At 44.2% G+C, this 18,776-nt stretch overlaps 1 protein-coding gene across 1 annotated transcript in view; it reads left to right on the top strand.

Moving 5' to 3' along the window:
- Positions 1 to 349: 349 nt before the first annotated feature.
- The window catches only part of SLC35E1 (solute carrier family 35 member E1), a 37,106-nt gene continuing 18,679 nt past the window's right edge, over positions 350 to 18,776 (top strand). Inside the window, exons 1-3 of the mRNA XM_077475500.1 lie at positions 350 to 791; positions 16,620 to 16,690; positions 17,092 to 17,229. Of these exons, the coding sequence (XP_077331626.1) occupies positions 437 to 791; positions 16,620 to 16,690; positions 17,092 to 17,229 (564 nt within the window). The 5' untranslated portion in view covers positions 350 to 436. The remainder of the gene's footprint in view (positions 792 to 16,619; positions 16,691 to 17,091; positions 17,230 to 18,776) is intronic.

Here is an 18,776-nt window from a genome sequence, read left to right as displayed (position 1 = left end):
TGTAATTTTTCTCAACACCAGACACGCCCATAAAAAATGAATGCTCCGCCCCTAATTAACATACTGCTCCGTCCGCAGTAGCTTTCTGCAAAAAAATAAAAATAAACGTTAGCAACTATGAGGTTACTGTGATTGTGGATTATCTAATAAAATCTAATTATAACTCGTCACTAGATTGCGGTAACCTAAGAACACCTACACGGCTGAGCCTCCCTTTTAGGGAAGCAGTAACTAAGATACCAACCACGCCTAAGCGAACGCCGCCGTCTACACAGGAAGTGACGAAACCATTTTCTTGGCGCTTCCCACGGGATGTGACGGAATTGTGAAAGGACTCTATCCCCGCCCCTTTTCTTGACGTCTCCACTTCCACGTCTCTAGTGTGTGTGTCCCGGTGTGGAGTGCGGCTTCCCCGTAGTGGAGGAGGGTCCGGGTCATGGCTGCTGTGTCCGGCACGGGGGGTTCCGGCCCCCCAGCTGGGGCCGGTGTGAAGGAAGGGGCTCGGGTCGCCATGCTTTGTATGCTGTGGTACTCGGTGAGCTCAGGTGGGAACGTGGTGAACAAAATCATCCTGAACAGCTTCCCGTACCCGGTGACGGTGTCCCTCTTCCATATCCTAGCCATCTGCTGCTTCCTCCCTCCTATGCTCCGAGCCTGGGGGGTTCCTCACACCCAGCTACCCGCCAGGTACTACCGCTGGTACATCATCCCGCTGGCCTTCGGGAAGTACTTCGCCTCGGTGTCCGCTCACTTCAGCATCTGGAAGGTGCCTGTCTCCTATGCACACACAGGTAAGTGCAGGCTGGCCTGTCATGTAGTGCCCGGGGGGAGGGAGGACATCCGCTACATGGTCTGCTCCTGATACATGGGCACGCTGGTACGCGGGCTGCTCGCGATACATGGGCTCGCTTCATGGTACGCGGACTGCTCGCGATACATGGGCTCGCGATACATGGGCTCGCTTCATGGTACGCGGGCTGCTCGCGATACATGGGCTCGCTTCATGGTACGCGGGCTGCTCGCGATACATGGGCTCGCTTCATGGTACGCGGGCTGCTCGCGATACATGGGCTCGCTTCATGGTACGCGGGCTGCTCGCGATACATGGGCTCGCTTCATGGTACGCGGGCTGCTCGCGATACATGGGCTCGCTTCATGGTACGCGGGCTGCTCGCGATACATGGGCTCGCTTCATGGTACGCGGGCTGCTCGCGATACATGGGCTCGCTTCATGGTACGCGGGCTGCTCGCGATACATGGGCTCGCTTCATGGTACGCGGGCTGCTCGCGATACATGGGCTCGCTTCATGGTACGCGGGCTGCTCGCTACACGCGGGGCTCGCGGCATGCGGGCTGCTCGCAGATACATGGGTTGCTCGCTACACGGGCTCACCACAACGACGAAGATAAGCCCTTTGTGGTCTGAGCTCTGCTTATCAATGTTGCTGATAACACCCTCAGGAAATCCTCATCACATCACCACCATTGCTTCTCTTCTACACACTCATTGCTATCTCCTTCCATACACGTTTTTCAATATACAGCCCCTACTGCCCACTTTTTATTTTATTTGCAACACCTAGAGAAAGTTAGTGGTTGTAACCCTTAAAAAAAATCAAAAAAAAATCCTAGTCCTTTAACCACTTAAGGACTGGAAGATTTCCACCCTTAATGACCAGGCTGTTTTTTGCAATATGGCACTACATTGCTGTAACTGACAATTGCAGTCATGCAAAGCTATACCAAAACAAAGTGTGTGTGTGTGTGTGTGTATATAATATAATTTTTTTATTTTTTTGGGACCATTGACGTTTATACAGAGCTAAAAATAGCCACTGATCACTGTATAAATGTCACTGGCAGGGAAGGGGTTAAGTGTTTCATGGGAGGTGTTGCTAACTGTATGGGGGGCTGTGCTCACTGGAGGAGGAGAATGATCATTGTTCCTAATCACTAGGAACAGACGATCTCTCTCTGTACTCCCCTGACAGAAGGGGGATCTGTTTGTTTACACTGGCATCCCCATTCTGCTTGTCTCTGGAGCGATTGTGGGTGGCCGGCGGACATCGAGTCCGCTGGTTGGCTCCCTCGCTCACACGTGCCAACAAATCACTGTGTACCTGCCCAACGTACAATGACGCCGATTTACGCAGGGGAGCCAACTTGCTGCAGTACAACTGTGGGGGGCGGTCTGTAACCAGTTAAAGCATGTTACGCTGCACAAGCACTATGAAAGTACCTGGTAGGCAAGTGGTTCTAAAGTCAAATTGTTTTTATCTTAATGCATTTCCTAAAAAATGTCCCAATAGTTGTATCACCTATTGGAAGGCTATTAGCATGTATGATTTGCCCAATCACATTCCTTATCCATGTAGCAGATTGAATGAGTGGCCGCTTCCCCCCCCCCCCCCCCCCCCCTTCCATAGCCGTGTGGCATCATCACAGGGCTACAACACCTCTATGGCTAGCCAGAGCTGGTGGAGGAATGTGTGGCAGAAGTAACACAAAACTTCCAATGCTTGTCATGGCAGGTGTTATTGGCATTGTGGAGGAACGTTCTCATGGTTGACAATTGTGAGACTAGCCCTTCTCTACCTGCATAGTGGACCAGGATGACTACAATGCAATGGTTTCACTGCAGGTAAATCTGCATTGTCATATTAAGGAAGTCCAGTAACTGGCAGGTTCAGTGGATATTTTTTACAGATGGGCGATTTTTTTAATTATGCACTTTGATTTCTCTCATTGTTTCACTGTTTTTTATTTTATTTTTTTTAATGACATTAGTTCTACTTTAATTTCTTTTTTATGTAGAATAGTTAAGGTAGACTGTTTGTGCTGGTTGTCTTTTATCCAGGCCATGAAGATCTTCCTGATGCTCGCTAGAAATGAGTGGTTTGGATAAGCTACTAAACCTCTTCAATATTAAAGAACAAGGCTAGGTGACTGTGACTCAACTCACTACAACTAGTGGAACTAGATTTTGGATGGAAGATTACAGGTCTGAGAAAAAGTTGCTAAAAACTTGCTGTACACACATCTCTTGTACAAGCTGAAGCCCATGTTGACAAGGCTGGATTGTTTAAAATTAGTATTGTATCCATTAACCCCTTCACTCTGACAGTACGCATATGGTGGCCTCACTGGACTGGGCTTTTTTCCAGTGGGGCTGCATATATGCATATCTTTCTTTGTGCTGGGAGCATGCTACATAGCATGCTCCCAGCACGGAGTCCCGGATCTCACCGGGAACCCAGGGTCCTGTACTAAAGATCAGGACATGGTCACCTAATTGCTGTGATAGCCTCCGATTGACTATTGCAGTGATCGGTCACTGTGAAGCCTGCCCCTGTGTTTCTCTCTCTGTGATTGGAGAGGAAAGATACTTTGTATCTTTTCTTGCAGAGAGAAACTTTGTATAAAAAAAATGAAATGCCTAGATCAAGGTTTTATCTAGGTCAGTGCCAAGGTTAGTGTTTGGGTCAAGTAAGGGCCAAAGTTCGGGGTCAAAGGTCAAGGTCAGCACATTTTGGGCAGGATTTGTTTTTAAATGAACGTCGGTGTGTTTTAGGTAGGATAAAAAAGAAAAATGTGCACTATTGTTTTGGGTCCTACTTCAGGAACAAATGACATACCATATATGGTCCACTATGCAGATAGGAGTGCTAGTTTTACAATTGTCAACAGTGAAAACGCTCCTCCACAATGCCAATAACACCTGCCATGACAAACTTTGGAAGTCTTGTGTTACTTCTGCCACACATTCCTCCACCAGCTCTGGCTAGCCATAGAGGTGTTGTAGCCCTGTGATGATTCCACACGCTATGGAAAGGGGGGGGGAAAAAACATCCGTCCAATCACTCATTTAATCTGCAACATGGATAAGGAATGCGATTGGGCAAATTATACATGCTAATAGCCTTTTAATAGGTGATACAATTACTGGGATATTTTTAGGAAATGCATTAAGATAAAAACTATTTGACTTTAGCACCACTTGCTCACCAGGTACTTTCACAGCCTTCCTGCCCAGGCTAATCACTGTGATCGTTAGGAGCTGGAGAATTTATTTTAGGTTATTCTTTAGTGGTAGGTTATGATAAAAACGGGAGATATGCATTACTATTTTTAACGCCAAATGAAAGCCCAATTTATCTTGAAAAAAAACCCCAGTATAATCCACCTGGATGCACAAAGTAGTTGTGATATGTATGGTTTGACAAACTCATGTCAGAGTTACAAAATTGTGCTTGGGCTTTAAGATTTGTTTTACCCTTAGGCGGGAATGGGTTAAGCAATCGTGAGCAGGAGAAGGAAAACTAGCCTTGAATCAGCACATGGTTTGTTTTCCTTGCTAGATCTGGTGATGCTGTAGTGCACCTGGTATACCATTGTTATCTTCCCACATAAGAATTAAATGGAAAATTGTGTTTTCTGCTGCAGATATTGTATATTAAATAGTGTTCAGTAGCATTGGGGTGCTCCAAGCACAGAAGGGGGCATGTTATGAAACTTTAATGTGAAGATGTCCTTTGGCCATACAGGACAAATGTATAGTTGCACTTAACCACCGCCCAGCCCAGCAGCACATTCCTCAGCCTCTTTTTACTCTTTAGGCTTCATGTACACGGGACATTGTTTAACCGCTGCTAAATGATTTAAATTGGCAGCTAGAAACCGGCGTCTAAAAATGTCCGTTTACATGCCGCGCTTGCATCTATCAACATTTGTAAAAAAAATATATATATTTTGTGTTAAAATGAAAAACGACTGCAAACGAAACGCTGGTAAACACAAGTTACCACGTTTAGCAGCGTTTACAAGCTTACAGGCATTTCAAATGCCTCTGAACATCTGTCTGAACCCATTTTTTTTTTTTTTTTGCATTCCAAAAAAAGCTTCTAAACTGCCTTGAAACGACTATAAACGACCCTGTGTACATGTACTGATAAGATAACATGGAGGAGGTCTGAGGATGTTCTCTCTGAACCCGATTGACCGCCTTGGTTGGGTGTCTGAGCAGCCAGTCTGCAAGCAGCAGCACTATCATGTGGGGAAAAATGGGAAATTGGTTTCAACACACACACACACACACACTTGAAAATACAGCCATTGAACAGGAGAGTGGGAAGCGGGGGCAAAGACAGGGTAAGTATATGCAGCTTGGGGAGGGGTTAAGTGATCCAGTTGCTTCGCGCTGGCTGGTTAAAGCTTAGAAACAAGTTAAATGGTTGACACACCAAAAAAAAAAGAGAATATCTGAGCTGGATAACTAGCTGGTGTCCAAAATCGCTTGTATCACTGGATACTTAGTGGCAAGAACTCTTTACCATAGCCCATGTCTGCATTTCCCATAATATAAATGTGAACAGAAGTTTCTCCAAACTGGGAAGGAATGTAAACCTGGCAATTCAAGCTTAGAGATGTCTCCACTTAAAGTAGAATACCAGTATAAACCTATTTAAAGGACTCCCTCCTAACACTTATACTAATTAACCTGTTACATAGTTATTCAGGTTGAAAAAAAGACACAAGTCCATCCAGTTCAACCACACAAAATAAAAATAAAAAAATCATCATACAATCCCATATACCCAATTCTATACCCACAGTCGATCCAGAGGAAGGTGAAAAACCCCAGCATGATCCAATTTGCTACAGCAGGGGAAAAACCCTTCCTGATACTCCGAGAGGCAATCGGATTTTCCCCAAATCAACTTTACCTATAAATGTTATTACCCAGTTATTTTATGTACACTTAGGAAATAATCCATAAAGCAATCCACTGAGCAGGCCAGAATCACCTCTGCAGGGAGTCTATTCCACATTTTCACAGCTTACTGTGAAGAAACCTTTCTATAACCTGTGTAAGAGATTTATTTACTTCCCTATTTTTAGCCCAATCCAGTTTGGTCACATGATCCAGCTCCCCTTTGTCAGTCAGCGGCAGCAGGGCGTGCCAAGAAAGAATGAGCCGAGGGGCTTATGGGTGGCATCACTGCTCCTGCATTTACTAGCCATTGAGCATTCTTTCCTCTACCCTGCAGCCTTCACTGGCTAACAGAGGAGATCACATGAGTGGACTAGAGCAGGCTGAAAAAAAAAGTTAATGCATAATTTTTGCATAGGTTAGTCAGCATATTTGCTAAGAGGGGACATTTTTAAGACTAGGTTAATGCTGAAATTCTACGTTCAGTCTAAGTGTGGAAAGGTGTATATATGGACACCTAAAATTAACCTCACCCCTCCGCTATAATTTTTTTTTTCTTTCCCCTATCATCTGCTTTGCTGGGTTAGTCTGACATACAGCATCTGCTAAATTGCCCCAAAGCTTTCTGGAATGCATGAGGAGAGTATCTCAGTTGGCTTTAGGCAACTGGTTATTTAAGGCAAAAGCACAAGCTGCACCCCCCCCCCAAAAAAGGTATAATTTCTCAAAAGGAGGAGGGGATGGCGCAATATTAAAGAAAAGGAGTGAAAGTTTGTTTTAGGCAAAGGCTGACTGGGGGCTGCAGTGGCAATGTGCTTGGTGGTTTTGCAAAGGCTAGTGTGAATCCCCAGAAGGAATGGTTCCTACTCAAATGCATTCCACTGTGCTTGACAAAATAGGCAAGTTCATGTGTTCACCTAATGCTGCGTACACACGATCGGACTATCCGGTGGACTTGCCTCCGGACTTTGAAGTGGATGTCTGCCGGACTTCAAAACGAGTGGACCTGCCCACACACGACCAGACTTTTCCGGCAGACTAGGTGCGGCAGGCAAACCGCCGGACTTTTGAAATGAACAGACTTGCCCACACACGGAGGAAAGTCTGTTCATTTCGAACGTGGCTCCAGGTAGATGGGACTAGCGAAGGAAGTCAGTGTCACTGCCTTCGGCGGCGAGATTGACACCTCGGCGGTCTGCAGGCGGGGGGCTTATCGGAATCCGGGAGCCCCCTTTCATATGCCCCAGATACCAGCCCCCCACCCTATGTGAATGAGTATGGGGTACAATTTACCCCTACCCATTCACCTGGTGAAAAAAGCTCCAGTGGTCTTCCATCTTGGGGGGGAGGGGGGTCTTCTCGTCGGAATTCTCCGCTTTCTTCTGCTAGCTCTTTTACTAGCGGAGGAGCCCGACCTTCTTCTTCGTCACCGCCCGGGGGTCTTCTTCCGACTTTGGGGGCCTTGTCCCCCTCAGCGGTTCTTCTTGCCGGGCAACCGCTTTCTTCTCCTAGCTCTTTTACTAGCGGTGGCCCGGTCTTCTGTCGCCGCCGCCTCTTTTTCCGACTTCGGGGTTCTTGCCCCCTTCTTCGGTTCTTCTTGCCGGCTCTCCGCTTTCTTCTTCCATCTCTTTTACTAGCGGTGGCCCGGTCTTCTGTCGCCACCTTCTCTTCTTCCTTGAGATTGTTGATTTGACGCTGTCTCTGGCCGTAACGACAGGGACTTGTTGCACGGCGACTTATATAGGGACAATGGGCGGGGTCACTGGGTGATGTCGGCCCCTTCCCCAAAGCACCCCCCCCCATGTTGAGGGCACACAGCCTGGTACAGCTCAGGAGGGGGGGGGGGTGCTTGCTCGTCCCCACCCCCTTTCCTGACCGGCCGGGTTGCGTGCTCGGATAAGGGTGTGATATGGACCTGGGGGGGGGGGGGTTTCAGCGTAAAGCTTCCCCTTTAAGTCCATACCAGGTGATGGGGCCGGCGAGGTGTCAATCTCGCCGCAGGAGGCGGCGACATTGACTTCCATCTCTAGTCCCGTGTACCTGGAGCCGCGTTCAAAATGAACGGACTTTCATGGAGTGTGGGCAAGTCCATTCATTTCAAAAGTTCGGCGGACTAGCGCACAGGCGGCCGGGTTGTCTGCCGACTGCAGAGTCCGGCGGACAATTTTGAGTCAAAACTTCTTTCTAAGTCCGCTGGACTTTTGGGGGGGAAAAAAGTCCGCCGGAGGCCACACACGGGCGGATTGTTCGGCGGACTCTGGTCCACTGGACCAGGTCCGCCAGGTAGCCCGATCGTGTGTACGCGGCATAAGGAGCACTGCATTTTAGGATCAGTGATCCCAGAAGCGTGTGGGAGGGCTGCTGAGAGGATGTAGATTTAGGCAGGGCACTGGTGGTGCTTAAGTCTATGCAAACCAGGGTGGATATGATTAAAATCAAGTAGTTTTAAATCACCGGTATTAAGACTTTATTAAATCAACTCAAATTTAAATTAGAATTTTTAAAGGGCAACTGTAATCTCTGTCCCACAGCAGCTCCTCCTCTGATGACACACAGGTCCCTTTCACTTTAATGGGATGGCTGGTGAATGTGGAAGTGACACAACAAGGTGAGGGACGTGGCGGCAGCAGGTAAATGGATGCCCGCCAACAGGCACTGCCACGATGGATCCGAAATGATAGGTGCTCTTTAAATGTAAGGACTTATTCTTGCTGGTATTTAGAATCTTAATATTTGCAAACAAAATAGTTTTCCTATTTAGAATAAATTGGTAAAACTGCAATATCAGAACCGATTCAGTCATACAGTTTGTAGTGTACATGGATTTGCAAAACAATGGGATAAAGGAATATTCCTGAACTTTGTTTTATCTCATGGCTACTGTGACATTGTGTGGGTGCATCAATGCAGTGCATGTTATCTCAGTTTGCAGAGCTTGGATTTATTGAATGAGTTTACCAAAAATTATTTTTATCCACCCTGATGTAAACTAATAGAAACGCTTCTGCAATTTAACTTGTCAGCGTGTACCTAGAAAAAAAAGCTCTTAGCCCTTGTACATGTCCGATCGGACCGTTTTGTCGGATATTACGACTGTGTGTGGTCCCGTCGTAATGAAATAACATCATCACGTCGGATGCTTTGTCCGACCGTGTGTATGCAACAGTTTTGGACAAAATCTGACGCATTTCATTGTCGGAATCTCTGACCGTGTGTACAAGGACTTAAAGGTACATAATTCCCAGATTTCTATACGTCTTCCAAACTATAATGTTCCAAGTTCCCCGCCTATTTTCGAGTCCACACGTTCAATGTTGCTCAAATTCCTTTGGCCTAGGTCCCTGGCCTGACTACAATACAATATTTTGTTGTTCCTTCATTAAATGTAACCATATTGCTACACTTGGAGGCGCCTCTCTTCTCTTTTATACTTAGTTGTGACATGGCTAATTGTATATCAAGACATCGCTTGTATATCAAGTCAAAATGTAAAAATGTTGCTGGTCTTGCAAAATGCTCTCAAACCAAGGTTTTACTGTACTAGGAATTTTTGGACAAATTTACATTTTGATAGTCTGTTAGTGTATAGCCGGCTTTTGAAGCTTCAGATGAAATGGTCCATCCCGCGATCTAAGTCTTATTCAAGTTGTGAAGCATAGATATAAATAAGGAAACTTTTTATGTCGTCCTAAATTAGGTAATTGGTGAACAATAAAATCAAGTCAAAGAGAGATTATGTAAGCATAAAATCAAACACAAAGTATTGTAATTATTAATAATCAGAGTGCCAAATTCTAAATGTTTCAGGAATACAAAGAAAATAAATACCGTATATACTCGAGTATAGGCCGACCCGAATATAAGCCGAGGCCCCCAATTTACCCCCAAAAAAACTGGCAAACTTATTGACTCGTGTATAAGCCGAGGGTAAGACATGCCTGTCCATCCCTGTGTGTGTGTCCGTCCATCCCTGTGTGTCCGTCCATCCCTGTGTGTCCGTCCATCCCTGTGTGTCCGTCCATCCCTGTGTGTCCGTCCATCCCTGTGTGTCCGTCCATCCCTGTGTGTCCGTCCATCCCTGTGTGTGTCCATCCATCCATCCCTGTGTGTGTGTGTCCATCCATCCATCCATCCCTGTGTGTGTGTGTCCATCCATCCATCCATCCCTGTGTGTGTGTGTCCATCCATCCATCCATCCCTGTGTGTGTGTGTCCATCCATCCATCCATCCCTGTGTGTGTGTGTCTCCATCCATCCATCCCTGTGTGTGTGTGTGTATCCATCCGTGTGTGTGTGTGTGTATCCATCCGTGTGTGTGTGTGTGTGTGTGTGTGTGTGTGTGTCCAGCCTACCTGTGTCCCGAGCCTTTGTCCCGAGCCTCCGTCCCGTGCCGAGCCTCCTTGCCTCCGTGCCTCGCCGCCGTGCCTTGCCTCCGTCCCGTCCCGTCCCGTCCCGTGCCGTGCCTTGCCTTGCCTCCGTCCCGTGCCCTCTTCGTTCGTCGGCGCCTCGGCGGCCATTGTAAAATTCAAAAGCTGCGCCGCCGCCTTCGCCTGTGATAGGCGGAACACTGAATTTCCCAGCAGCCTGTGTTCCGCCTATCACGTACATCGTATCATCCTCGTCCGTAGTACGAGGATGATACGATGTCCGTGATAGGCGGAACACAGGCTGCTGGGAAATTCAGTGTTCCGCCTATCACAGGCGAAGGCGGAGCCGGAGGCGCGGCTTTTGAACTATAGAATGGCCGCTGTCTGTCTGCTCGACACGCTGATCGAGCGGGCAGACAGCGATGACTCGAGTATAAGCCGAGGGGGGCACTTTCAGCCTCAAAAAAGAGGCTGAAAATCTCGGCTTATACTCGAGTATATACGGTATGTAGCAGCAACAATTCAGGGTGATGCAGAATTTGTAAATGTCACAACATCAGCAAAAGAAAAGCTGTTCCTTACTGCCGTATACCTGGTCCACTATGCAACCTCGGGGTCTGGGGATGATTCCTTTAAAAAAAAAAAAAAAAAAAAAAAAAAATTTTTTATTGAAAATAAGGCTTGCATAATAAAGCTTCTGGGTATACCCCGGCTTAAACATACATTGTAGCAGTCCTAGAAGTTCTAATATAGTCTATTGACAACCTTTAAACTACTTGTTATCAAATAGGTGGGATACGAGGAAGGATAATGGATCTTGTGCTTTAGGGAGAGATGCCGAGGTTGAGGAGAACGCATCTAGGTGTACCTTCCTTCAGATAACCGCAAAATCAGGTCTTTACCACTACAAGACATTTTCGTTATAGTAAACAAAGGGATCCAGATCCTTTGGAAGCTCCTCAGACAAGTATTTTGTGTTGTCAAATGCTAATTAAACCTTAGGCCCCATGCATGCAGGATTTTTTATTTTTTTTTGCTCGACTAGGCACCTATGCTTCAGGGGGAAGAAAAGCATCAGAAACCTGTTTAGCCCCATCAAGCATTTGGGAATTCTTTCATTCTATTGGGCAGAATATTTGTTCTGGGAATTTAGTGCATCAATCGCTTGGACATTCATTCACTCAAAGTGTGTTTAGACGCTTGTCAAGTGTTTGGAATACTCTTTCCTGAGTGTGCTGGCCCTGGGGATTTTTCCTGCCTCTAAATGCCTGTAAATGTGTGTCTGTGTGCTTGGACACGCAGGCTAACATTGAAGGAAGTTTATAGGCAACGCAAAATGTCTTGTGTGCATGATGTCTAACTGGTAATGCTATGTTTATTTGACAATGTTATGAATAGGCCTAGCAATTTGTGTGGTTCTTTACAGGTCATATGACATTTTTTTTTAATACAGAGCAAAATGATTTGCGGTGGTCACTCAGCAACTTAGAATTTTGCTGCAAAATGTGATCAACTTCAGTGAGTTATGATTTTCTTCTGTTCAGTTTTTTTCACCTATTTATAAGTACACTGTTGCATTAATATGTATGGCACTGCTGCTGTCAGATATCCAGAGTGAGCTGTGGCACCCTACATTATGAAACGATGACCTTCTGAAATCCTGCCCGATGACTGTGATGACTTTTATTAATCCCAGTTTCCGTGCGGTTACATTTCTGACACATGGGAGGAATGACTACTCCCTCTGCAAACAAATGCCTGTGCTGTGTTATGGCATTTTTTCAGTGTTCAACAAATACAGGAAAAAGGGTAAAAAATATAAAGCATGCCATTTGCCTCTGGTTGCAGATTATGTAACATAAGGCTAGACCTATCCAGTGAGCCAGGTAGCTTAAACAGAGTAGCTTAAAAGGCTTAAACACCAGGCCTTTTCTGATTCTTTGTTTACATGTAAAGTCAGTATTTTTGGCTAGAAGATCATTTAAAACCTCCAAACGTTATTTTTGTAAAGCCCTAGAGAATAAAATGGTGTGTTGTTGTGTGTGTTTTTGTTTTTTTTTGTCACGCGGTATTTACGCAATTTTTGTGGGGCGATAATTACACTGTTAAATTTCAGTGCACATAAGCACAGTATAATACCCAATTGTTTGCCAAAATATAAACAGTTTTATGCCGAGTAAATGGATACCAAACATATCACGCTTTAAAGTGGTTGTAAACCCTTACAGACCACTTTGTGTTACAGGTAAGCCTATAATAAGGCTAGCTAGATAGCCCCTGTATTTGCATGCACACTGACACAAACTGAAGCAGTGGCACATGTGTGCCGTTACCGTGAGCATGCTCGTGAGTGACGTCATTGCGGCTGGAGCCTTGATACCCGAAAGTAACCCCCGGGAGTGATGTCGCCGGCCTGTACTGTGTACAGACACCGCAGCAAGGGCTTCAATCTCAGGTGAGTATTACATAATGAGCTAGTATGCTTTATGTCAAGTGGTTAAGTCCTTGTTCAAACCTGTGCAATTTTGCACTTAGATTACCATTATTTTGTATAGCGTCTGTTCACACCTTTGCGTCTCTCCTCCATATCTCCTTGAAAAAAATTAGAGGTGCTTTTTTAAGTGTGAACCTAGCATAAAATTATTTATTGCCACATACTTTAGACCAGGGCTTGACAAATTTGCTTGGAATCTAGGAGCCAGCTAAAAAAGTTAGGGGCCAGGTCGGTAACGGCGATATGCACCTGTCCCTGGCCTGACATAGAGACAAGTGAGGGGAAGATGGTCCATCGCTCTTAGAGGGACATTTTATTTATTTTTATTTTTTTTCAAATGACATTTTGTTTTTAATTGCATTTTAGTGTAAAATATGAGATCTGAGGTCCATCTGACCCCAGATCTCATATTTAAGAGGGCCTGTCAAGCTTTTTTTCTATTACAAGGGATTTTTACATTCCTTGTAATATGCATAAAAGTGACACCATTTTTTAACCACTTCCCACCCAGCCAATGCATATATACGGCCGGGTGGGAGCCGTCTACTTCTGATAGGACGTTCAGGAACGTCCTTCAGAAGTAGCGGGATCGCGTGCCCGCGCAGCGGCGCGATCCCGATGTGCTCGTGTCACCCGGACACGGCACATCTCAGATCGGCAGGAGGGCTCTGTGATTGGCCCTCCTGATCACATGACAGCCGTGTCCAATCACGGCCGTCATGTGATGTAAACAAACAGCCGGTTGCTAGGCAATCGGCTCTCCTCTCCTCACTCTGAGAGCAGAACGCTGCAGCCGGCTGATGATCAGGGGGTATGAGCTGTTTTTTACAGCTTTTTACTCACTGATCACCAGTCTAGTGTCAACACACAACACAGTGTAAACACAGTCCCCACACATGTCCCCAAAACATACATGTCCCCAAATAATAAAAACACATGTCCCTAATAATAAAAACATGTCCCCCACATATGTCCCACTAAAATCACATGTCCCAATGATTATCTGCACACATATGTACGTGATCACCTGCACACATGTACATGATCATTTGCGTACATATGTCCGTGATCACACAAACCAATTATTATACACTTAACGGAATTTTTTTTACCAAAAACATGTAGCAGAAGACATTTTGGCTTAAATTTATGACAAAATTTGATTTTATTGGATTTCTTTTAAAATAGAAAAAAGAAAATATTGCGCTTTTTCCAAATTTCCGCTTTTTTTGCGCTTGTATCGTGAATAAATAACACCAAAATAAAGCTCTATTTGTGCGAACAAAATGATAACAATTTCATTTGGGTACAGTGTAGCATGACCGCGCAATTGTCACTGAAAGTGCTAGAGCGATGAAAGCTGAAAATTGGGCTGGGAAGGAAGGGGGGGAAGTGCCCTGTATTGTAGTGGTTAAAGAGCAGTGGAAAAAATTAAAACTAAAAGTTTAAAATAAAGAAAAAAAAAATAATTTTAAACGTGCCCTGTCCCGCCAGGCTCGCGTGCAAAAGCTAATGCATACGTGAGTAGCGCCCGCGTATGAAAGCGGTGTTCAAACCACACATGGTGAGGTATCGCATTGATCGGTAGAGCGAGAGCAATAATTCTAGACCACCTCTGTAACTCAAAACTTGTAGAATTTTTTTAACATCTCCTATGGAGATTTTAAAGGGTAAAAGTTTGTCGCCATTCCACGAGCGGACGCAGTTTTGAAGCGTGACATGTTGGGTGTCAATTTACTCGGCGTAACATTATCTTTCACAATATAAAAAAAATTGGGCTAACTTTACCGTTTTATTTTTAAATTAACTTGTCCCCAAAAAAGTGCGCTTGTAAGACCGTTGCGCAAATACGGTGTGACAGACAGTATTGCAACGACCGCCATTTTATTCTCTAGGGTGTTCTAATAAAATATATAATGTTTAGGGGTTCTAAGTAAAGAGAAGGAGATGGGCGGGCAGTGAAAACAGGCAGGGAAAGCTCCATTAGCATTGCTGGTTGTCACAAGAGGGCACCAGATTTCAGAGGAAGCATAGGACCACAGAAGGCCTCAAACAAAAAAAAAAAAAACATACAATAAAGTGCCCACAATGTCACTGCCACGTGTCATTGTCCTCGTGATCAATTTTGTGCGATTCGCACCACAGCTTGTAGACTCTCTAACTTTCACAAAGACCAAATAATATCCACTAATTTGAGTTATTATCAAAGATATGTAGCAGTATAAATTGTGGCCAAAATTTATGAAGAAAAATTTATAATTTGCAAAATTTTATCACAGAAACTAAAAATGTTTTTTTTTTTTTTTTTTTCACAATTTTCGGTCTTTTTGTATTCAACGATACTATATTGTATTAAATTCCAATAAAAAATATATATAAAAAAAATAAATTAAAAATTCGGTCTTTTTTCATTTATAGCGAAAAAATAAACCCCAGAGGTGATCAAATACCACCAAAAGAAAGTTCTATTTGTATGAAAAAAGGACAAAAAATTAATTTGGGTACAGTGTTACATGACTGAGTAATTGTCATTCAAAGTGTGAGAGCCCCGAAAGCTGAAAATTGGTCTGGTCACGCGGGAGGTTTAAGTGCCCAGTTGTCATGTGGTTAATGATGTTAGATATCGCAATCCTGGTTGCAACTTATTGACTTTGTTGCTGGAATCAGTTGACTATTTTCTAATCGCGTCTTAAGAAAATATCCTTTTTACATTGTGCTCACCTCTTGCCTCGCTCCTAGCTTGCTTAAGAATGAGGTAGACCTCTTTGGTGTCTTTGCCTTTTGAGCAAGTTGGCTGAGTTGTGTATGCTTTATGCAATGTATGGGATGTGTTTCCTAAAGTCTCTGCAACCATTCTATACAGTAAGTCAGATGTGTTCATTGTAGATATGAGATCTTACTGACAAGATGTGGCAAGCACAACCTCAGTGATAAATGCCATGCACACACCATGTGATGTGTGAACAGTAAAGGACTTTTCCACTGCCAACTGGAAGGTAAGAGACCCTCTCTGGGAACTCAGCCAAGCTGCGGGGATGCTTGTGTAAAAAGGAGTTGTGAGGCTACTAAAAGGCGAGACCGTCATTTATTAGATTTTCTTTCGTCACCACGGGTGGAAGGAAAGAAAATCGCTAGATCCCCACATCAGCACAATCTGTGTTATTGGTGGAATCTCTTCTGCAGCACTATTGTGTTCTGATTGCAGGGAACCTTCCTGGCCACAGAACACAATTACTGCTAGTGGCTATAGCCATCAGAAGTAATCGCTTGTAAAAGATCTGGCGGGCTGGTTTACCCTAGTCGAACAATGGATTGACTTTGATAAAACCAACTTGCCCCTACATGGGGATTCGACCCATCTATGGCTGACCTATAACTACTGTAGGGCTGAGTTGCTCTGCAATTTGCAACCCAATGCAGCTTTAGTTTGAAGCATCATTTAGTCCCCATTCACACTGTTGCAACTTGTCGTGCAATTTCGAACTGTCAAATCGCATGACAAGTTGCACCCCCTCGCTGGCAATGGAACTGTTCATAACAATGTTTCAGTGATTATGAAAAAGGCTCCTGCACTACTTTTTACCAATTTCATTGTGACGTGCATAGACTTCTGTTAAATGAAGTCGCAAGCTGCAATGAAATTGGCAGTGCAAATCGTACTGATGTGCGGCTTTGAAGTCCCGCTGAAGTAGCACGATTTTAAAGCTGCAATGGTGTGAACCATGGCTTAAATCAATTTGATTTTCCTAACAAGTCAAAGAGCAGTTGCTGTTGTGCAGAAACCCACAGTAACCAAGGCGTCATCAGATGTGAGCATAGAACAGGAGTCTGTAGGACTTGTTAATCCCCTCTGCTTGTTGTCTGATGTTTATTTTTAAAATAAATGCTTTGTTCGTGCACCTGTATCTTAATTGTAACTCTATCCTAAAATGTGATTTATTTCTTCCTTGTCTGACCCATACCAGGATATTAGATGCTATGAGCAACACAATTGAGCTCTTTGTATTGGCTATGCTTTGAAGTATTGTAATTTACTCTTTATTTTTCAGTGAAGGCCACAATGCCAATTTGGGTGGTGCTGTTGTCTCGAATAATAATGAAGGAAAAGCAGACCACAAAGGTGAGTGTGGAGCACCAGTCACATTCAGTCTTGGCTCCTATGGGATAGCCTCCATGATGTGTGTTCTCTTCAGTAAATTATCAAGTTTTCATGTAGAGTAAGGGAAACCTCGGATCACAGGAAACTATATAACAAGTGTAGACATTCGGAACAGTTGGATGTCCCATATGTTGGCATGTAACCAATAATAACTTTACAAAAACTTGTCAAGGTGGGGACTGTATTATCAAAATGTGCCCCCTAATTTAGGGGGGGGGGGAGAGAAATGTTAAGACAGCAGGGAGGAGACAGAAGTTGGTGTCTCAAGAAAGGTATAATAGTGCATCCGTACGCGCATGTAGGGCAACTTACAAATTGAGTCTCCATGATGTTTCCTAAAAGTGTTTTTCATGTCCACCTAGGTGTATTTATCTTTGATTCCAATTATTGGAGGAGTTCTTCTGGCAACTGTTACTGAAATCTCCTTTGACATGTGGGGCCTGATCAGCGCTCTTGCTGCCACTCTGTGTTTTTCTCTGCAAAACATCTTTTCCAAGAAGGTAAGTGTGTAGATGTCAGCAACCCTACCCAGCTTGTTTAGTTTGGGGGGGGGTAGGTAATGAGACAGAAATAACTGTTAAAATGGTAATTGGCAGTTCCAGCCCTTTTTACATTTTTACCTGTCACTCTGCCTGTAAGGCTTGGTTCACACTACTGCAGGTGCTCACACATCTGCACGTTATGTGTAGGGCAGCCCATTGATTAGCTGCATAAGAAACATTGTAAGTGACCAAAAGATTGCGTAAGAAACATGCTACTGTTGTATGTATGTTTAGGATCCCCTGACCATTTCCATGATTGCCATTTATAAATATTTGAAATAAATGAAATTGCTGATTCAATCAAATAATTGAAGGACACAGTAATATTTCAGTAGTGAAATTCGTTTTTTTTGGATTAGCAGAAAATACGCAATATACATCAAAACTAAATTAGACAGGTGCTAAAATCACCTCCAATATTTAGTAGAGCCTCCTTTAGCAAATAACAGCCTCCAGACGCTTCCTATAGCCTGTAATGAGTGTCTGGATGAATGTATTTTGGACCATTCCTCCTTACAAAACATCTCCAGTTCAGTTAGGTTTGATGGTTGCCGAGGATGGACAGCCCACTTCAGATCATCCCACAGATGTTCAATGATATTCATGTCTGGGGACTGGGATGGCCATTCCAGAACACTGTACTTGTTCCTCTGCATAAATGCTCGAGTAGATAACGAGCAGTGTTTTGGGTCATTGTCTTTTTTTTTAAATATCCAGCCTTGGCGTAACTTCAACTTTGTGACTGATTCCTCAACATTATTCTCAAGAATCTTCTGTTATTGAGTGGAACCCATGCGAAGCTCAATTTTACCAGATTCCTAGTACCGGCACTGGCCCCACAGCAAGATGGAACCTCCACCAAATTTTACTGTGGGTAGCAATTTTTTTTTTTTTTTTTTGGAATGCTGTGTTCCTTTTGCTGCCATGCATAACGCCCCTTGTTACGACTAAATAACTCAATCTTTGCTTCATCAGTTCACAGCACCTTATTCCAATATGAAACTGGTTTGTTCAAATGTTCATTTGCATACCTCAAGCAACTCCGTTTGTGTGCAGAAAAGGCTTCTTTCGCATCACTCTCCCATACAGCTTCTTCCTGTGCAAAGTGCGCTGAATTGTTAACATTGACACCATCTGCAGCAAGTTGATGATGTAGGTCTTTGGAGGTGGTCCGTGGGCTGTTTTTGACCGTTCTCACCATCCTACGCCTCTCCAATATTTTATGTGGCTTGCCACTTCTGGCCTTAACAAGAACTGTGCCTGTGGTCTTCCATTTCTTCACTATGTTCCTCACAGTGGACACTGACAGCTTATATCTCTGCAATAACTTTTTGTAGCCTTCCCCTAAAACCATAATGTAGAACAATCTTTGTTTTCAGCTCATTTGAGAGTTGTTTTGAGGCCCCCATGTTGCCACTCTTCAGAGGAGAGCCAAAGAGAACGTGCAATTGGCCACCTTAAATACCTTTTCTCATGATTGGATGCACCTGTCTATGAAGTTCAAG

The sequence above is a fragment of the Lithobates pipiens genome, unplaced genomic scaffold (assembly GCF_037356315.1).
Source record: "Lithobates pipiens isolate NorthernLeopardFrog02 unplaced genomic scaffold, aLitPip1_a1.2 Scaffold_13, whole genome shotgun sequence".
Lineage (NCBI taxonomy): Eukaryota > Metazoa > Chordata > Amphibia > Anura > Ranidae > Lithobates > Lithobates pipiens.
Note: the sequence above shows the minus strand (reverse complement) of the source record. Positions and strands in the feature narration are given on the sequence as shown.